We start from the raw sequence: 21,420 nt of genomic DNA, 5'->3' as shown, positions 1-21,420 counted from the left end.
TCATCCCTTTCTAAAACCAGCAAATGAATCTGTGTGTAACCCCTGCCCTTACATCCCCTCTCACCCATCCCTGTGTTATAGTAACAGCCATGGAGATCAATGGAAATCGGCTGCTATCCTGCTGTTCCTTGCATAACCCTATCATTAGAAGGGAGTGCATTCCTACAGAGGGAAATGTAATTAGATTGGCATCACAGACGAGTTTAAGTGTGATTTAAATTTAAAAAAAAAAGGGGGAATAATAGAAAACTGCGCCCCAGTCACAGCGCAGCGCAGCCCGACCAACTTTAGCGCTCCCGCCCCGCCTACTTACGCAGCCTTGGGAACTACTAGAACAGAAGGATCTCTGACATTACCTGGAAGCTATATAGTATAAAGCCCGTCTTTTCTATTTCACTACCTCCCCCTCCATCACAATAATCAATGAGACAATCGTCCCATACCTCCCGGACTCCCTTATAAGGTCAGCATGAGGTAAAAACCCCGCCCTTTCATGCCTGACGCAAAGCCGTTGGGCCCCGCCCATTTGTGCCGCGCCTGCTGCTGTTGCTAGGGAGCCGTTGCCATAGAGTTGAGCGATTGTCCGCGTGCGCAGGCGGAAGTGCCCGGATTGAGGCTGCCATCTTTCCCGGGCAGAGCTAGAGAGACAGAGAGGTTGAGTCACTGGGAGACGGAGACAGACAATCGGCTTCCATCCGCCCAGTAGATCGCCTTTAATCCCCGCTAGCTACCGCCATGGAAGAGCGAGAGGATCTAGTGTACCGAGCCAAGCTGGCAGAGCAAGCCGAGAGATATGACGGTAAGAAGAATCGCTAAATTCCCCCCCTTAGGTCGACGGGCGGAGAGAATGGAGGCGAGACAAAATGGCGGAGGGTCTAGCAAAGGGAGGGGAGGACAAAGGAGACCCTCATAGTACAATAGGGACTGCTTTTCTGGGATGACAGTTGCTTAGACCTGGCTGCCATTTAGTGTTAGAGGAGCTCCCTGGGGCTGGCTGCTGGCGGCCAAGCGGGAGGGGGCTGTGGTAGGAAGGGAGGCTGCTTATAAAATGGCGACTGCCGAATAGGGCGAGACTATGGGGGGCGGAGGGCGATTTATGGTGTAACTGACCCTTCAGCCTTTTAGGAGGAATAACAGAGGCTTAGACTGGGGGGCAGCTCCCCTATTGATACACTACACATCCCAGCATGCACTGCTAACCGGGCTGCACGGAGTGCATGGGAGCTGTGGGACCGCAGAGGGGATGTAGGGATATATGTGCCGGGGATAGGGCAGTGTGCTTATGGGCGGATCACTGGGGAAGATGGCGGCTGGGGCCGGTAAAACGTCTGCAGTGGTGCAATTTCCTGGATATGTGGGAAAAGCCGCTTGTCTGGCAGCGGAACAGGGGGTTAAGGCATCGCCATGGAAATGGCACTTGGGTGGGATGGCCCTCAGGCTGCGGGCGGCATTTGTGGGCTGAAAGGCTCATTGTCCCAGTCAAGCTGGAATCATGGACAATGTGCAGGTTTCGTGTCTGGCCAGTAATGAGTTCTCTTGGGTTACACACACTGGTCACATAAGGGGGGTCTCCATTATTCCTCAAAGCCCTGCAACCTTCAGCTCTGAACTACAACTCCCAGCATTCCACTGGCTTCACAAGCTGGAAGAGGCACAGGGGTTTGATAGCGTTCCGATGGGATGGAAATCTAGCTCCACTGAGCTTAAAGCTGCATCCAAACGGTGTTTGAATTTTTAAATATATTTTTTCCCAGAATTCCAGCATCTGTCAGCCAAAGCAGTCAGGGTGTAGTAGCTTGCTGGGTGCATCCTTTCATTGTACATTGGTGCAGTGTTATTGTGCAGACCTCCTATCTTTGTTATTCCACTGACAGCAATCTGGGTGGGGGGAGAAGGAAGGGTTATGGTGATGCTGCAAGCCCTTTTACTGTACAAAAAATCTTCCCATGATAGGTCTAGCTCAGATTTTTTTTCATTATTATAAAGGCTGTCTGAGATAACAGCCTATTTTCTATACGTTTTTTTAATTTTCATATGTGATATTTGCCAGGTTAATTCACACTGTCCCAGAAGTGGATTCTATAGTTGGCTGTTTCCTTAGCCAGCCTTGCCTCAGTGAAGCAGTAGGACGCGCCTTGCTGCGCACCTCCGCCCTGGGCCTGGCCTGTGTGCTGTTTCATGCGTCCAGGCTCATTCATTCCTGTCAGACCAGTCCCTCGTCGTGCAGAGGGATTTGTAGATCTGCATCTGGGTGCGTGTCTGTGAAGAGTTGGCAGGTGTGGGCGTGCCCTGTCTGACAGAATGGCCTTAGTCCTGACTGTTCTACAGGATAACAGGCATCCATGGAAAATTGATATATTTTTATTATTATTTAGATCTGGTTTATTTAATTTCCTCCAGCCGCCCTTATTTTTCTTTTACACCCCTAATTAGAACAGATACATTTTCTGTTAAATTTCTCCCACTTAAATTTTAGATATGGAGGAATAATTTATTTATTAAATGCACTGTGATGTTACTTTATACATATTTTAGATAACTCCCCAAGAAACCACATGAGAGGCATTGAAATCCTTATTAATGGAGTGGGGGTACCAGTCACCCACCTCCTTGCATTTATGGAATGCTTGTTTATGTGGTTACCTTTGTCTCACTTGTTTACTATATTTGGAATCCTGGGAATGCTGTAGTGTTCTAGAACAGAGTGTCTGGAACCTGACCTGAGGCAAGAGAATGTCCACTTATCCACATATGTTCATTATTATGTGAATAGCAAAATGTGGTAGGTCCTCATGCTGGAATGCTTGGATATTCACAGAAATGTCATTGTTAGGGAGGCATTAGAACAGGTTTTGAGAACCTTTTTATTCAAGAGATTTAATTTTCAGAACTGTGTGACTGAAACATGCACATCAGATGTGTCTCTAAGATATCTATACCATCCTACAGCTGCCCAAAGACTCCATTTGTATGAGTTATATTTCCACTGAGCTTCTGTATAGCGGATAATACCCCCCCCCCCCCCATATACACACAAAGTTGCTGATTTTTAAAGTGCTGTCTACATAAGTAGTTCTAAAGTCCTGAAGAGTGTTGGGTACCCAGGGTTATCTGCGAAATTTTTTTTGGGGGGGTTTAATGGGGTTTCTGGGGTGTCATTTTTTTTTTTTATTCCTTTACAGTTATTCATTCAATTTTTAAACTTCCTTTTTACTATTTCACTTCTTGCATTATGGTATCCCTCCTGGTAGTCTTTAGATTGTGGGCCAGAACAGGTAAAAAATGTGAGCTGGGTGGGGGTCTACCCAGTTAAACTCACATCGGTCTCTACACAGTTGTATATTTTTAAGAATACACTAACAGTACACATAGGGAACAAAAGTTCAGTACAAATATTTGTTAAAATCTATTCAGTAAAATGGTAAAGGGGCTGTATACTCTTGTTTAACATGAGTTTAATTACTAGGCCTTGTGCCAAACATACTGTTTGCCTATAGTTTTAAGTACAAAAAAATGTATTTACTTCTTGAGCTGGACTGGGAAATTAAAAGCTACTCCATATTTGGTCCTTTCCAGGTAGCAAATGATATTACCAGAGCTCAGATAATTCCCCTTCATACTGCACTTGGTTGGCTTGTATACTGATCTAATTAGCTCTGTTGCAAAAATCAACCATGGTGTAGAACCATTGATTTTTTGATAATAAAAACAGCCAAAAAGTATGTTCAGCACAAGCCCTATTCATTGAATTTATGTTAAACACTGTTTACTGTTCCTTTAAGATACAGTAATAAGCAGTGCTGTCCAACTTCTCATGCAGTGAGTAGATTTGACATTCCACATGAGCATCATATTATCTTAAAATAATGTCATACAAAGAAGTCTATATAGCTCCTTAGTGGACAGGGGGGCTATAAAATTCCATTGGAGGGCCACATCTGTCCTGTGGGCCTCCCATTGGACAGCATTGCTGTAAAACATTCTGGGCATTTGCTTCAAATTCAATTCTGCCACAACCTCACTGACCTTATGAATGTGTGGCGCACGCAGGGTATAAGAATAAAATCCCACTGGTAAAATTTAATCAGCTGTAGTTTTTTATTTTCTTTTCAAGTGTTAGGACCTAATAGACACTGAAACATGCTCTTCTTGCATCCAAACCAGGTGGCTTCAGATATAACTAAGCTAAACTAGTCTCTGGCTTCAAGACGTCCTGTAGATCTCACACAAAAGTTTAAAGCATGCTACAAGCAGGCCATTTTTTGGCCTTGTGGTATGCATGTTTCCTTGGTTTAGCTATACACATGGATGTCTCAGTTGTGCTGGTGTAAATAGTCATCCTATCTGCCAGAGTCTGGGCCTTTGCAGATTCTAGGGTTACCAGGTGATCACCAAGGCACTTTAAAAAGTTGGTCATCAGTCAAGTTTTCTCTGTTGCATATTCAACTGACCCTCCGGGGAGCTGTTAGAGGTACGCTTACTGACACATCAGAGGTGTAACATTTAGTATTTCCTCCTGAGGTGATAAATTTTTTACTTTTTAAATTATAATATAGTTATGGTGTCTTATTCGAAATGAGGGACCTGGGGTTTTTCAAAGATGAATCTAAAAATGTAAACATAAAATGCTTTTACTTACTTTAGGATTTTGAATAATTTAGCATAATATAGATTTAAAAGTTGGCCATGGGAATAAACCTCTCCCTCTCTGAGGGCACATAGGGCATAAGGTTTGCTTCTCTCTGCCTGCATTTTGTACACAGTAGATAGAAATTAAAGTCGCCAGTGGAAAGGCCTACTCATTGCTTCAGCTTTGTGAAGTCATGTAAGTTTACTCCTGCAAGCAACTTTGCGGGACTTCGGAAAGCTGAAGCGATCCATAGGCCTTTCCACCACGACTCCTATTGTTGAGATCTATTGTGGGCGACTAAAGGTTGCCATACATGGGCAGATATTAGCTGCCAATTTTAGTCCTTTAGGGCCGTGACACACAGGGAGATTAGTCACGCTGCCACAAATCTCCGCTGTCCCTACAATGCCATCCCACCGACTAGAATGTAAATCGCCTGTGGGATGGCACACGAGGTGCAGCCATTGGCCGAACTTGGCTTGAGAGGAAACTTCGGCAAATCGTGGCGCCACGTATGCCATCCCACTGGCGATTTACTTTATAGCCGGTGGGATGGCATTTCGGGGAGATTGTCGCGGCGCGACTAATCTCCCCTTGTTTTACAGCCCTTAGACTGATTCGGCAGCTTCTGCCTGTGTATGGGCACCCCCAACTGGACTGCATATCTCCAAACCAGTTTTATTGATAGGATCATTTTATACATTTGTAGCCTTTATCTTGAGTCTATCTGCCTGATGTTTTACATTAAAATTTTTGACTTAAAGGGCTGTCTAAAGCACCCAATCACCTTTGAACAACTTTTTTCTTATGGCCTGTTTTACTGCATTCCATTTTCAGCTCAAATTACAGTCCCTGACCTTCCTTCCTTTCTTACTTTTCCTGTTTTGGAATTCTGGCTCCCCTCCTCCCCTGGACAAAAGATGTGCACAGTGTGGTCCACAGGAATGTATAGGTTCCTTGGACATTTGTGTAATATTAACTCACTCATGTACAACACTGTTCTAGTGGGGCATGACACACCCAGACCCGCATGTTAATCGGGCAGTAACATTACTAGGCATCACAGGTGAGTAGCAGGAGGCTGCAGTTGGAGGTAGGGGGCACATTTCAAATAAGAGATTAGTGCTACACACCTATGTATCAACATAGTGACATAGTCCTGTTAAAACTGGAACCTGTCTCTATCCCTTTAAAAGATTGTGGTGAGTTCCTATCACAGAATTATTTTTCAACTCACACCTATGTTTGTGCACTTCAAAGGATGAATAGCACCTTAATCACCAGTAACTACTTTAAGGCCTCTGGCGCACGTGGAGATTAGCCGCCCCGACAAATCTCCCTGTTCGCAGGCGACTAATCTCCCCCAGTTGCCATCCCACCGGCGAAAATGTAAGTCGCCGGTGGGATGGCACACGCGGCAGCCCGATTTCGGCAAATCGCCGTAAATGCCTCACGAGGCAACTACGGCGTTTTGCCGAAATCGCCTGCGCAGTATGTACCATCCCACCGGCGACTTACATGTTCGCCGGTGGGATGGTAGTTCGGGGAGATTAGTCGCCCGTGACAAAGGAGATTTGACGCGGGCGACTAACCTCCTCGTGTGCCAGAGTCCTTAGTATGAAGACGCACAGAGCTACTAGTAGCAGCTACTTGTCACAGTTACTGAAGTAGACACTGTTGAGCATTTACTGATAAATGTCTCTACATGTGTTTTCGCAGAGGCAATTCTCAGTTTTGTCTGTCAGGGTATTTTCTGGCGTTAATGGAAAACTATAACCCGAAACAATGTAGAACTTTATAAAAATATATTTCATAAACAAGCTTTTATGTTAAACCCTACTTCATTTGAATTAACCATTTTCATAAAAATATACTTTTTTTTAGTAGTATGTGCTATTGGGTACTCCTAAATAGAGAATTGCCATTTTAAGAATTAAGGGTGCCCCTCTGGGATCATAGGATTCACAGTGCACACAAACAAGCCAAGGCACACATACATGCTAGGCCACCTCAGCCAATGAATGGACAGAATTCTGCCTTTTGCTCCTGCACTACTTCCTGTTACAGTTAGAGCTGCATTATTTCTGGCCGGGTGATCTCTGAGGGAGCACACAGCCCATCACTAAATGGTGGATCAAGGGAAAGGATTTGTTGGTTAAGTATTCATTCTGGGGGTATAGTTTTCCTTTAAGTAGCTGCTTCTAAGTAGCTTTGTGTGTCTTCACGCATAGTCTTATATACAGTTTAGCCACATGGGTAGGTTTTTTTTTTGTCTGATTGTTTGGCCAACATAAGTCTGTGAATTCTCCCTGTAGCAGTATTTTTCCTTTAAACCCTTGGTTGGCAAATCGCTGCATCCTGGGATGGATCTAATTGGCCGGTTTTGCATTGGTTTACTAACCATTTGCTAGTGTGATTTACTATGAACCTTTTTACAGTGTTAGTGCCCGACACCTATAGATTAAAAAAGATCAATTTTTATATCTTCATAATGTAACCTACCTAAGTGTTTCTGGGAAACCTGCCCCGTCAAAATAGTGATTTTTCTTTAATTGTAGTCACTTTCTGCCCGCAAGAAGGTATTATGTTGTATGTGCAAAGAACCAGCGCTAAATACAAGAAGGGAGAAAAAGGGATATATTAATTTGTATAAAAATAATACTCTATGGGGCTGATTTATCTAAACATGAGTTCGAATCCCGAATGGGAAAAATTTGGATTGGAAACAAAAATTTCTGAAGATCGCAAATATCACGAAAATGCTTACAAAAAATCATATTAGGCACGATATCATACAAAAAAGTTGCGAAAGGTACAGAAAAGTCGCGGAAAATACGATTGGAACGAGCGCTCGGAGCGTTTGCGGATAAGTAAATGTGCCCCTATATGTCATAAAGTGAAATAAACACATGAACAATACTAGTGGATATTTTGAGGTCCAATTACTGAATTCCAGGGAAATTTAATCTGTGGTCAAACTGCATAGTGCCTATGTGCAAAAAAAAAAAAGAAATATTCCCATTAATAAATCTGTGGAAATAATCCAAAATCTGCAACAGAGCCCTTAATCTACTCACAAATGGAGTAGTCTTGTGCACATATTCTATCTAGACTTAATGAACCCACAGGATAGATCTAAACTTTGTGTACCCATAGAAGTTTCACTAGTCCGCTATATAAGGTAAAATATATTACTGCCACTTGGGTTTCCATATAAGCTCTTGTGTGCAGGGGCCTCTGTCCTAAATTTACTTACATTTATTATAGTAAGATCCTATTTGTTAAAGGAACAGTAACACCAAAAAATGAAAGTGGTAAAAGTTGTGTGTTTACTTCAAAAAGTCTACTATAATTTATATAAATAAGCTGCTGTGTAGTATGGGGCCAGCCATTTAAAGGAGAAAAGGCACATAGCAGATAACAGATAAAACACTATTGTATTCTACAGAACTTGTCTGTTACTGCTATGTAACCTGTGCCTTTTCTCCTTTTTTCCAGCTTGAATGGCTGCCCCCGTGGCTACACAGCAGCTTATTATATAAATTATAGTAGTCTTACTGTAGCAAATACACCAGTTTTACCAGTGCAGGGCAACAGTACATTATATTTTTATTACTTTAAAGCTCTTTTATTTTTTGGTGTTACTGTTCCTTTAAAGGAGACACATAGGATAAATAGGAAAAACCCTAATTTTGTAGGCAATTATGAATAATATATGCTGCTGGCTTCACTCTGGGCTAAAAAGTAAATCTGTATCTGTAAAAATGGCCTTTTTATTGGCCTATCTGTACAAATCGCCCCTTTATTGGAGCTCCCTATAGATCCTATCGGTTGTTTGTCCTTGTTTGAAATGAAGGGTGGGTGTGTCCTAATGGTCCCTGCCAGAAGCACAGCAGGAGGGTGAGAGCCAATCATAGCCTTGCACTCACACAAGCAAAGACAGGCTGCAGTTCCCTATCAGGTCAGCCTAGCTGCTGATTGGTTCCTATCCTACAGTGCAGTGTACTGAAGCCGCAGGCCCACCTGCTCATCCAGAAAATTCAGCCAGCAGGAAGTGGAATGGGTGGGGTGGCATTAATGGGGTTTTGGGGGAATTTTTCAATAAATCAGTCTGAAACACAACTTTTTTTTTATGCACAATCCTTCTATATCTAGAAGAGTATAATTCACTGGTACATTCATCATTTTTATAGGAAATTGTTGTAAAGAGCTGTGTTGATTGCTGGCACTGTACAAATCGCTCATGACAGATACCTGAACTGAAGGGGAGGAAAAAAGGTCTGTAAGACTACTAGAAGTGGAGCAATTAAACGCTTTAGCACTTTTTAATAATACAGTGGTGGTAGCACATGAGAAATAATGTAATATACAATACAGTTTAAATAGATGATCATGCACAGCACCTGTTGATGTATTTCTTGACAGAGCAGTCTAGTTTAATCTGTCATCTCCTTGTTTCCATGTGGGTTTGGCAAATCAGACAGAAATCTTATTTGTGATCCTATTTTTCATTCAATAGTGTGTACAGAGACACAATAGCACGTGGCCTGTGTTCATAAGCACCAAAATCAACATTTAAATGTTAGCTTCTGCAGAGCAGCCCAAGTAGTCCTGATGACTCTGAATGGAAGATCTAGTGCTAGAAAGGAGTTTTGGTTACATAGGGTTGAACAAAGACCAGAGTCCATCAAGTTCAACCCATCCAAGTAAACCCAGCACACAACCTACCAATCTATACACTACATACATAAACTATATATACAACCACTAATACTAACTGTAGATATTAGTATCACAATAGCCTTGGATATTCTGATTGTTCAAGAACTCACCCAGGTCCCTCTTAAAGGCATTAACAGAATCTGCCATTACCACATCTCTAGGAAGGACATTCCCCAACCTCACTGCCCTCACCGTGAAAAACCACCTACTCTGCTTCAAATGGAAGCTCCGTTCCTCTAATCTAAAGGGGGGGGGGGGGCTTCTGGTGCATTGATTGTTTTTATGGGAAAAAAAGAACATCTGCCTATAATCCCCTCTAATAAACTTGTACAGAGTAATCATGTCTCCTCGCAAGCGCCTCTTTTCCAGAGAAAACAACCCCAACCTCGACTGTCTAACCTCATAGTTTAAATCTTCCATCCATCTTCCAACCAGTTGAGTTGCAGTCTCTGCACTCTCCAGCTCATTAATATCCTTCTTAAGGACTGGAGCCCAAAACTGCACTGCATACTCAGGGTGAGGCCTTACCAGGGACCTATAAAAGGTCAAAATTATGTTTTCATCCCTTGAGTCAATGCCCTTTTTTAGGGCTCTGACACACGGGGAGATTAGTCGCCCGCGACAAAACTCCCTGTTCGCGGGCGACTAATCTCCCCGAGTTGTCATGACCCGCCATCCCACCAGCGAACACATAAGTCGCCGGCGGGATGGCACACGCGGCGGCGCGATTTCCCGAAATCGCCGAAAAAGACTCGCGACTAATCTCCCCGTGTGTCAGAGCCCTTATACAAGACAGTACTTTGTTTGCTTTAGTAGCCACAGAATGACACTGCCTGGAATTAGACAACTTGTTATCTACAAAAACCCCTAGATCCTTCTCCATTAAGGATACCCCCAACAGACTACCATTCAGTAGATAGTTTGCGTTTATATTATTTCTACCAAAATGCATAACTTTGCACTTATCAATATTGAACCTCATTTTCCAGTTTGCTGCCCAGTTTTCCAATTTTGTCAAATCGCTCTGCAAAGTGGCAACATACTTCATGGAACTTATAGTTTTGCACAATTTAGTGTCATCAACAAAAATAGAAACGGTACTCTCTATGCCCACCTCCAGGTCATTAATAAACAAGTTAAAAAGCAAAGGACCAAGGACTGACCCCTGCGGTACTCCACTAACCACACTGGCCCAATTAGAAAATGTTCCATTTACCACCTTTCTTTGTAATCTATCCTTCAGCCAGTTCTCTATCCAATTACAAATATTATGTTCTAGGCCAATATTCCTTAATTTGATCATTAACCTTCTGTGAGGTACTGTATCAAACGCTTTAGCAAAGTCCAAGTAGATGACATCAACTGCCATTCCAGCATCGAGGTTCCTGCTCACCTCCTCATAAAAGGCGACTAAATTAGTCTGGCAAGATCTGTTACGCATTAAAACCATGGTTGCACCAACTTATAGTATTGTGAACTGCAATGTATTCAACTATCCTATCCCTTATTACCCCTTCCAAAAGTTTTCCTACTACTGATGTTAGACTAACAGGCCTATAGTTTTCAGGCTGAGAACGGGATCCCTTTTTAAATAACGGCACCACATTAGCAATCCGCCAGTCTCTCGGCACCATGCCAGACCTCAACAAATCCTGAAAAATTAAGTGAAGAGGCTTGGCAATCACAGCGCTCAGCTCATTTAATACCCTGGGATGAATCCCATCCAGTCCTGGACCTTTGTTCACCTTTACATGTTCAAGTCTCTTTTGAATTTTGGAAATAACACAGCCTCTGAAACAAACAATTTGAGAATCTGGGAAGATTCTGGTAACCGTATACTGTAACGCTGCTGCAAGTGGTCATGAAACATAGATATTGTATTCCCCTGGATTGAAGCTATGGCATATCCATTAGGTCTGTAACTAATCAACAATAGGTACTACTTATATTGCACTATTTCCATTTAAAGAGAACTTACTACCACTTGGTGCAATGAGGAAAGTGGCAAAATGGTGGTAGCCTTTTGTGTGAATGGCTTCTTGACTTTTGCTGATGGAAGCAGGCGTTCTTACTGATGCATCCTGATACATTTGGCCACCTACTGTGTTGATAGCCCCCCACATAAGCCCTCCAACATTCTGTGAAGTCCATGGAAAGGGCAAGTCTTGAGGAATGGGGTGTCTTACTGTCTGAAAAGTTACTGACACGGTTCTGATCATTGATAGCAAAGTTTCATAAAGGACACCTACAATGAGGAGTCAAATCAACATTGATACTGTAGAGCAGATCAAACCACTTTAATAATTTTTCTTAAAAATATTTAAAATATGCTTGCAGATGAAACTGTACCATCAGAATGAATAGGTAACCAACATATATTTTAATAGGACACTTATACCATAAATTTGCATATACATATTGGTGAATATTGCCTATTTACATCTGTTCCCTTTAGCCACCATCTTGTGGTGGTCCGTGTACTCCCTCGGGAGCACAGGACGAAATAATGCAACTCTAACTGAAACAGGAAGTAGTGTGTGAGTGGTAACAGGAAGAAGCGTGGGAGTAGAAGACACAACTGTCTCCATTGGCTGGTGTAATTTGACATGTTTGGGTGCCTCATGAGCCAAAGGGTGGAGCTTAGTGTTTAAAATAGCAGTTTTAATGTAGGGTCATCCAGTGGCACATTCTTCTAGATACCTGAAATGTTTGGTGGTATAGTTTCCCTTTAAACAAAAGTAGCCCTGATCCTCCTCATAGCAAGGATCTCTGTGGCCTTTCTGTCTAATTTGCAGAGCAACAGCCAGTGGGAAACAATGTATCAATTGACCACCTTTCTGTTTCTTACAGCTCTGTACTGACTCTTACTCTTAGTGTTTTGCAGCTGTACCAGCAAGTGTCAGCAGGAGCACTTGGTAGGGGGTGGGGAGGAAGCTGAGCTCCTTATTTATACTGCTTACTTAGATCAGCTCTGGTGATTTCCCTACAGAGCTGATAAACTGTGCTGCCTGGCGCCACATATCCCTGCAAGCCTTCCTGGGTCCTGGGCAGCAGGGATGTCATGGGTCTCCTGCCTGTTGCCAGTGCTGATGCTAATATAGCTCTGTTTCTACCTGAAATAAGCTACATCAGTCAAGGCAGCATTTGCACTCTGTGCTTATCCTTTTTAAAAAATGTTTATGCAGTACTTTCCAATCTTTATTAGAAAAGTACTGGTTGGTACAAACCACCAGTTAACCAAGTAGAATAATATAGAAGCAGGATTGATTTCCTAGTAACAGGTTTGGGTGGATTGGCCATTATAGGAACAGGTGGGTCTGCTTTTCAATTCCAGATAAGTTGTTTAGTCTAAGGCATTAGGCAAATGCATTTTCTCTGTCTGCATATTTTAAACATGCATACTAAAGCATTTTCAGCCTGAGAGACACCAGTATTTGCAGTATCTGGCACTTCCCATTGAATGCTGTGTAAATGGTTTTTGGCTGAAAAAATACGACGTGTACCCTTAGCCTCAAAGTGTCTTCTAAATCCTTTATCTAGCATTCTAGGGAAGCTCAACCTGTCTCTATGATGCATATATTAGCTAGTGAAGAGCCCTGGGTGCCATAACCCTTAGCTTGAAACGGAAAACAACTCCACCCTTTTTGACATGACCTCATTCAGTTGGGGTTGTGTAAAAAAAAAAAAAAAAAAAAAAGTGTGTGAACACTATTGGAGCTCCCAGTAATCAATATCCCTTTTTTTTAAATATACAGATATACTGGATTCCAGTGATTAAAAAGGAAACCACAACACTGTTTGTTGGTACCAGTTCCCTTTCCTCCTTAGGCTTAGAGTATAATGAAACTCCTCTCGCTTCCATAGAGAGGTGATTTTGCACTGCTCCATGTATGGGCCAGAGCACTTGCCATTATGTAAGGTTACAAGCTGTGTTGTCTGAACTGTGCATCGTACCTGTGAGGAAATATTCAGTTCACATTGTATTGATTTTAATCTACTTGTGTATCTGGCATTGCACTCTGGGTAGTTTCACTCTTTGCCACTGCTAAATATGTAGTTTTCCTTCAGTTCACGTTGTGTAAGATTGAGTGGGGCTCAGCTGGGTTGGTGTGCTTGCTGCTTCAGCATGACAAATATGTGGGGTGGGGGGGGGGGGGGGGCAGCATTACCGACTTGTGTACTTAGTTATGGCTGTTTTTCAGGAAAGTCTTGCTTCAGATATGTAATTATGTTTCTGGAGAACATAATTGGATCTGGTTGTGGATACATTTTGCATTTTTTGACTTAAAGGCCATTAAACAACTGTATTGTCCTAAAATCTGGGTCCAGTGTTTGTGGGGGTGCACATTACTTTCAAATGTTTAGGGCACAAGCCCTATTCATTCATTGACCTCATGTTGTACAAGGAGATGAAACTAACTATTTGATATATTTTCACAATCCCCTCATCTCCATACAAAAATGTTTCATTGGTGTAGTTAGAACCTGCTTACTTCTTCCAGATAGCTGATATTGGTGTTATAACGCTTTACAAGATTAATGTCTATATGCAAGAAATTCTTTACCACATTTTTCCTCAGGTTATGGGCCAAATTGGTTTGATCTGACCGTTTGGCCCATGAACCAACAATCAGATCATATATGGGCTCTGTACAGGCCTCTTAGGAGATGGCCTATGTTGCTTAATGTAGTCCTTATCCAGTGGAATTTTCCAGCTAGTCAACATCTAAAAGCACAGGTCTGATATTGGTTGGGGCAAGGTTGACCTGTTTTGTACTCATGCAAGGGCCAAGAAACCGCCAACTTGGCAGCCACACTCGGGCTGGGTATGGGGAGTTTTAACGTAAAAGGGTTTATCCATGAGCTAAATGTTGCCTGAATTGGGCATGTAATCGAAGGGCCAAGTCATTTAAGGGCTCTGGCACATGGGGAAATTAGTCGCCCGCGACTAATCTCCCCGAACTACCATCCCACCGGCGAAAATGTAAGTGGCCGGTGGGACGGCACACGCTGAGCAGGCGATTTCGGCAAATCGCCGATGTTGCCTCGAGAGACATTTTCGGCGAATTGCCGAAATTGCCCGCGCAGTGTGTGCCATCCCACCAGCGACTTACATTTTCGCAGGTGGGATGGTAGTTCGGGGAGATTAGTCGCGGGCGACTAATTTCCCCATGTGCCAGAGCCCTAAAAGTATGGCTAGTTTTATTTAGGTAATCTGAACACTGTACACTAATGCTTTCATTAACACGGCAGCATGTTGTTATTTTTTCTCATATTTATCTGTTCAGCTTTTGCCCTGTAGTCATTCTGCCTACTGTGCTCTGGGCTGCTAGCCTCTCTCCGCTTTGTCTTGCCCATGTAGTTTCATATATCTGGGTCACTTTCCCTGCTAGGTCTGATGTCACTGCTGCACACACGGGAAGTGAATCAGTGTATGTTCTCTTGTTGCCCAGTTGGCATATGTGAGTCATGCACAAGTACGTTGGGTTCAGATATCATTTCTTCTCCTCTGTGACGCATTGCATATACGTGGGGCTGTACAGTATGTCTGAGAATTATAAAGGACAGATCCGTTTGTTAGCAGATTGCATTTAAAAGGGTCCACCACTCCAAATTGTTTTTGCACAATGAAAGAATGCAATTCTTATCTTTGAAATATGTGTATATATATGTGTGTGTGTGTATATATATGTATATATAATATAATATATATATATATATATATATATATATATATATATATATATATATATATATATATATATAAATTTCTGTAATAGTGAACCAGTAGATTCTGGATCTGTAGAACCAGTTTTCATAAAGAATATGGTTTAGGCTCAAGTTAAATCCACATAGCTGTGTGATATTGCAGTGTTTCAGGTCTTGAGGCTTAGCTTGCAGTGAGTTTGGCAGAAGTGCTGTTAGTGTAATGTTGGAGCAAATGCCCATTAAGGCAAGTAATCAAGTAAACAGTAAAAAGTATGGGGGGGCAGTAAAGTGCTTCTCTCCATATCTATTTTTTGACAAATGAGTTAACGTTGCCATATTGCTTCAACAGAGGCTTTATTTCATATAAGGAGAAAAAGAATTAGTTAGAACCAGTAACTTGGTCAGTAGCTAGTTTGCGTGTCATACAGACTCTCTGGGGGCACTGTTAGGCTGATGGCAACGTTGTCACTGCTTTTCTTAGTAATGTATGATAAATGCAGTGCCTAGGCACAATATGGTCAAGATCTGCTTGGCCCCACGTTTATTATAGATAACTATTTTTCAGCAGTGGCAGACATAATGCCTGTGTGCTGTATCCTTGGGTTTGCGTTTTGTACTTCCAACTTTTCAAATCGAGTCTTGTCTGTTTTAAATGTTTTCCTTGCTCCTTGATAATGCTCAGTTTACATAAATGTGGAAGATCTAGAAATGTGTGCCAATAGTCCTGTTAAATACACTATTTATCATGTATTTCTGTTTTTAGAAATGGTGGAATCTATGAAGAAAGTTGCAGGAATGGATGTGGAGTTGACAGTAGAAGAAAGAAACTTGCTCTCTGTTGCATATAAGAATGTGATTGGAGCTAGAAGAGCGTCATGGAGAATAATCAGCAGCATTGAACAGAAAGAGGAGAACAAAGGGGGAGAAGATAAACTCAAAATGATAAGGGAATATCGGCAAATGGTGAGATTGTGCCCTCTACAATAAAAATGGCCAAACGTGCACCAATAGTATTGCACGAAATTGTGCAATAATCGGATATCGGTCGCCTCGTCAGTTGGGTAGGACTGAAAATTTTGATTGGGCGCTTTTGAAGTTGCCCAGACATTGTAATGTTAATACTGAATCATTAGATGGGGTAAAGAATTCTTTTGTTTTTGGCTGCATATCTAACAATTCAGCTCTTATTGTTAGCATAGTGGATGAACGATTTTGCACAACAATGTGTAGCGTGTATGGCCAATTTTATAGGAAAAAAAATAGCTGACACATTCACAAGGCAATACAGAAACCTGTTATCAGCAATAGTGCCACAAAAAAGCCTTTAAGCTAGCCCACTGAATCTTAGAGCAACAAGTGCTGTGCAACTACCCATGATTCCAGTAGTTGGAATGCTTTATTTGTAAGCTTTTGTAAGTTGACTTGATTTTGTCAGTAGCCTTTCTCCATTATTATGAGGACCAGGAAGAGATACTCAAGGATACGGGAAAGTGGCAAGGCTATGGCCCCTACATAGGCCTATTCCCCTTGTCCAACATTAATTCAGTTGTGTTGAACATTCCTGTTTTTAATCATGAAAAAAGCATCACTTGCCTTTTTAGGGGTGGCTTACCAAGAGAGGGGTTTTGACGTGTGGGATTCTATTTCAGGTTGAGGCTGAGTTGAAATCTATCTGTAATGACATTCTGGATGTACTGGACAAGCACCTCATTCCAGCTGCAAACAGTGGAGAATCCAAGGTTTTTTACTATAAAATGTAAGCATTAACCAAATTGTTTGGGAATGTTCTTTTAAGTGTGAAATATGAAAGAAACGATTTGGTTAGGGCTGCATAGATTCATATTTTAATTTTTTTTATTCCGTTTTTGAATCTTGCACCTAAAGTGTGATTACATAGGAGTGCATGCTCCGTGCTTGATTCCAACTATCCAGTCACCGAGATCCAATTCATCGTAAAGCCTATAATTGTAACTGCAATAGTTTTCCTGAAACCTTTGTATTTTTACTATTTAGAGAACCATCAATTGTTTTTGGGCTTCATTTCTCCTATACCATTTCTTTCCTGATTTTAATTTAATTTTCATTTAATCCTGTTTGCACCCATATGGCACAGATTTTAACAGCTAAAATTAGACCTGATAGAAAGTAAATGGAAGATAGGGTGGAATATGGGCTGCAAAAAAAAAAAAGTTGCAGTCTTATCATAAAATCTAAGAAATGGGGTACTTTTTGGTGTCTTGACCCTAAACTATTGTCTTGACTAGAGAGAAAAACTGGGGACAAGCATAGCTTAATATCCTGTATGTTGAACAGGACTGTTGTCTCATTATATATATTTAATATTTTAAATGTAAAATAATTATTAAATAAGATTGCTTTGTTGCATAGTTTTACCTTTCTTGCTTTTTTCTTTTCACAGGAAAGGTGACTATCACCGATATCTGGCAGAGTTTGCTCAAGGCAATGACCGAAAGGAGGCTGCAGAGAACAGCTTGGTAGCTTACAAAGCTGCAAGTGATATTGCAATGACAGAACTTCCTCCAACACATCCAATTCGTTTAGGTCTTGCACTTAATTTCTCTGTGTTCTACTATGAAATTCTAAATTCCCCTGACCGTGCCTGCAGGTGAGTGTTTCAGTGTAAAACAGTACAGTATAAAGGGCAATCTAATGTATTGCTTTAATCTGTGCCTACAGTAAAATAGAACTGTAAGTTGTAATGCAGAGCAGAAGGGAGTGGGATAGAAGAGGTGATACTAGGAGGAAGGGATACCGTGGCTCTTACTGTGCTACTTTTCCCATGGTTATAATAACTCAAGATCAGTAGGTGTTGGCTGCCTTGAAGACTACAGTGTGAGGGACCATCTAGGATAAACTCTAAAGTGCTCAGTTATGGTTGAAAGTTCTTCTGAGCAGTAAGTCTTCTATTTTAGAAAGTCTTTTTGTATAACGATATTAACATAAAAGAGAGGGCTTGCTTAAGCTAATAGTACTTTGTTTTAAAGGTTGGCAAAAGCAGCATTTGATGATGCCATTGCAGAACTGGACACACTGAGTGAAGAAAGTTACAAAGACTCCACACTTATCATGCAATTGTTACGTGATAATCTGACACTATGGACTTCAGATATGCAAGGTGATGGTATGTACAATTTGCTTATTTTACAGAAAATAGCTTTATAAGCCTGGTTGTGTCCTTTCTTGCATATTATGCCACATCAGTGACCCCTTTCTGATCTTTTCAAGTCCCAGACTTTTATAGCAGGTTTATTGACTAAAATAGAAAACACTTTTTGCACCTTTTTTTCCCCATGCCTTTTATTGAAAACTACAGTTTACATTTCCAGGCTAAACAAGGTTTGATTTATTAAGATCGTCTCCTATCCTAGAAAAAGAGTGCATATTTGTAAAAAAAAAAAAAAATACTACTGTGTGCAATTTGGTGCCCACAAAAGCGGTTATAAGATAATGTAACATATCAGCTTAGGCTTTAAAACATTGTTCCAAGGCATTTATTCACAGGCCTTGCTTGCAGCTCCTGCCCTGTTGTGGATAAAATAAAGTAGGATATTTCATACTTTTTTTTAGATAAACGTAGCTGAGAACAACCCATTGTGCTTTGATACTTGACAATTTACTGTTATCCAGTATTTGTATAGTTTACTATTCAAGTACTCATTCATGGTTAACATTATTCCAGTTACTGCTCAGCATAGCCCAAATTACTAGGTTTTATCTGTCAGGTATTTTTTTTTTCCTTTTTTTTTTTTTTTTGGCATCTTAAATAAACACAAAAATAGGGCTCCACTGCATTATGAATGGTTCATATTGTGTGCAAAATAATATGCACTGTTTTGTGTAGCTTCACTTGCAGTGCTGTATCTTAAGTAATGAACCCCTATATTTACATGTATACGTTACTGCATGTTACAAGAAGGCCAAAACCCAGAAGGTTTATTTAATGTTTAAATAATTCAGTTGACCTAAGATCTCCAGAAAAACCCAGGACCAGAGCATACTGTATAACAGGTCCCACACTTGTGCCTTCTTTTTTTCTCAGGGAAAACATGGGACAATGCAGGTGGTCGGGTCTGTAGGTAAAATAAGTGCAAGTATTGTTAGGCAGTGCTAAAGGTGACTAGAGTTATTCATGTTAAAAGTTATAGGGAATATAAAAATCTGGAAGTTTAATTCATATGTCAGTCATTTTAGCTTTTATTCGTATACATGCTTTAACATCACTTTCACCCTTCATGTCCCCCCCATCCTTTCTGTGTAGATTCTTAAAAGGAAACACAGGTTCATTTCCTAAATATTCTTTGTAAGTTAATCCAGATGCATCTATAGTCTGCCTTGTTTTCCATCATAACCACTGCATTTTACATTGTGCTCTGTGCATCTGTGTTTACCTGTTTGTGGTGAAGACTTAACCCTTTTACTGTGCTTGAAAATGTTTACATTTCATTCCTTTCTGTGGTACCAGCAGTGCAGTTCAATTCCTTGGTGTGTGACAGTGACTTGTTCCACTCATTTGCTCTTGTGCCCAGTGAGCACAAAAAGGATTAAATGGCTGCATTATATTTCGGCTGGATGGTTGCAAATCATATTATTTTTATTTATTTTTTTAAACTAGTGAAGTTCCTTGCATGATGAAACCTTTGTGTTTTTATATATTTTTTCCAACAGTTATCCTACATGGAACAGTTCTTGTACACAGATATGTTTTTGCTTCACTCATTCAGTTATACCACAGGACTCTCTTAGAGGTTACAGAAGCTTGCTAATGTGTAGGCTAAAGTGATTACTCATGCTGGTTCATGCTCTAGCGCATAATTGGAAAACCCCCATTACTGCCCTAGTCTAGAGTCTCTTCTCTGGTGCCAAAAAACACATTTTAAACACATTTTACTGAAGAGCATCATTAAGAGTAATAATAATACTTAAAAATAAGCAGAAAGGAGGGGAAATATGCCTCTCTGTGACATGGACTTGTTCTGTTGGGTGCATAAATACTATCTGAACTTTAGAAATATACATTATTTTTCCTCAGATTGAGATAAAACCCATAATAGTCTGCCTCTGACTCGTTAGGAACTTTTTCCCAGGCCCCTTAAACTGGCTTTAACTTTAGGTTAGAGACAGTCTGGGAGGTGTCGGTAGTCGTTCCTCAGTGATACACAGATTGCTGCCATACTGGCCTTAACAGTGCACTGGTTTATTTGTTTCAGTTTCTCTTTCCTACTGTTCAGTTTGTTCTCTTGAATCATAGAAAAATCTAAAAAATTCAAATTGTTCTTGGTTTGCAGTGTATTTCTGTATCAATAATGCTTTTTTGCATAGTGATGTGAATCAGTGTCCCTAATTTGTTTTATGTAATGTGTGTAATTAACAGCTCTTCTCTCTAGAAAGTAACATTAAAGCTGTGCATGGAGATCTTAGGTGTGTGATCTAAACACGCATGTGGGCTTTTTATTTAGAATTTGATGCCTGCCAGCAACCGCTGTATATTCTGTGGGAACAGTTATTTGTAAAAAGAAAAGGGTATTTGTGTGTATATACCTGTATAGTACCCCCAGCCCACTGCAAGGCATTTTTAACCTAATATAAAAAAGTTTACATTGTTGAAGTAAAGGTCTCAGGGTTACTGAGATCTGCAAAGAAGCTATTATAGATCAAGGCAGCCAGATGGTTCCATACAAGATTTGGCCCAAAGCTTACCTGGCTTCATATTCTTTTATGCAAAATATAATTTTATCTAGCTGTCCGATATGTAGTTACTGAATTGCTATACTAAGGGGCACAGACCACCTCCCTAGTCCAACCACATCATTGTGCCCAGCTGGCTAATCACAAGCCCCTGAAAATGTTTCTATAAGCTTAAATGATCTTGGCTGCCCAGGTATATCAAGGTAAAAATGGATTCATGGGAGCTGTGCAGGATTGATGGGGATTTTAAAGGAACAGGAACACCAAAAAATGAAAGAGCTTTAAAGTAATAAAAATATAATGCACTGTTGCCCTGCACTGGTAAGACTGGTGTGTTTGCTTCAGTAACACTACTATAATTTATATAATAAGCTGCTGTGTAGCCACGGGGGCAGCCATTCAAGCTGGAAAAAGGAGAAAAGGCACAGGTTACATAGCAGATAACAGATAAGTTCTGTAGAATACAATAGTGTTTTATCTGTTATCTGCTATGTGCCTGTGCCTTTTCTCCTTTGAATGGCTGCCTCCATGGCTACATAGCAGCTTATTTATATAAATTATAGTAGACTTTCTACTATTTTTTACCAGTGCAGGGCAGCAGCACATTATATTTTAGTTACTAAAAAATGAAAGTGTATAAAAGTGTTACTGTT

General features: G+C 40.9%; 1 protein-coding gene across 2 annotated transcripts in view; it reads left to right on the top strand.

The window, feature by feature from the left end:
• The first annotated feature begins 496 nt into the window (after positions 1-496).
• ywhae (tyrosine 3-monooxygenase/tryptophan 5-monooxygenase activation protein epsilon) overlaps positions 497-21,420 on the top strand; it is a 23,067-nt gene continuing 2,143 nt past the window's right edge. Inside the window, exons 1-6 of one of the 2 annotated variants that reach the window (XM_012956823.2) lie at positions 497-799; positions 15,825-16,024; positions 16,711-16,817; positions 17,481-17,687; positions 18,067-18,203; positions 19,341-19,382. In XM_012956823.2, coding sequence (XP_012812277.1) covers positions 736-799; positions 15,825-16,024; positions 16,711-16,817; positions 17,481-17,687; positions 18,067-18,203; positions 19,341-19,348 — 723 coding nt within the window. In that variant the 5' untranslated portion in view covers positions 497-735 and the 3' untranslated portion in view covers positions 19,349-19,382. 2 annotated transcript variants of the gene reach the window in all.

Source organism: Xenopus tropicalis, chromosome 2 (genome assembly GCF_000004195.4).
Source record: "Xenopus tropicalis strain Nigerian chromosome 2, UCB_Xtro_10.0, whole genome shotgun sequence".
Taxonomy (NCBI): Eukaryota; Metazoa; Chordata; class Amphibia; order Anura; family Pipidae; genus Xenopus; species Xenopus tropicalis.
The sequence above is the reverse complement of the archived record's forward strand: the minus strand, read 5'-3'. Positions and strand labels throughout refer to the sequence as shown.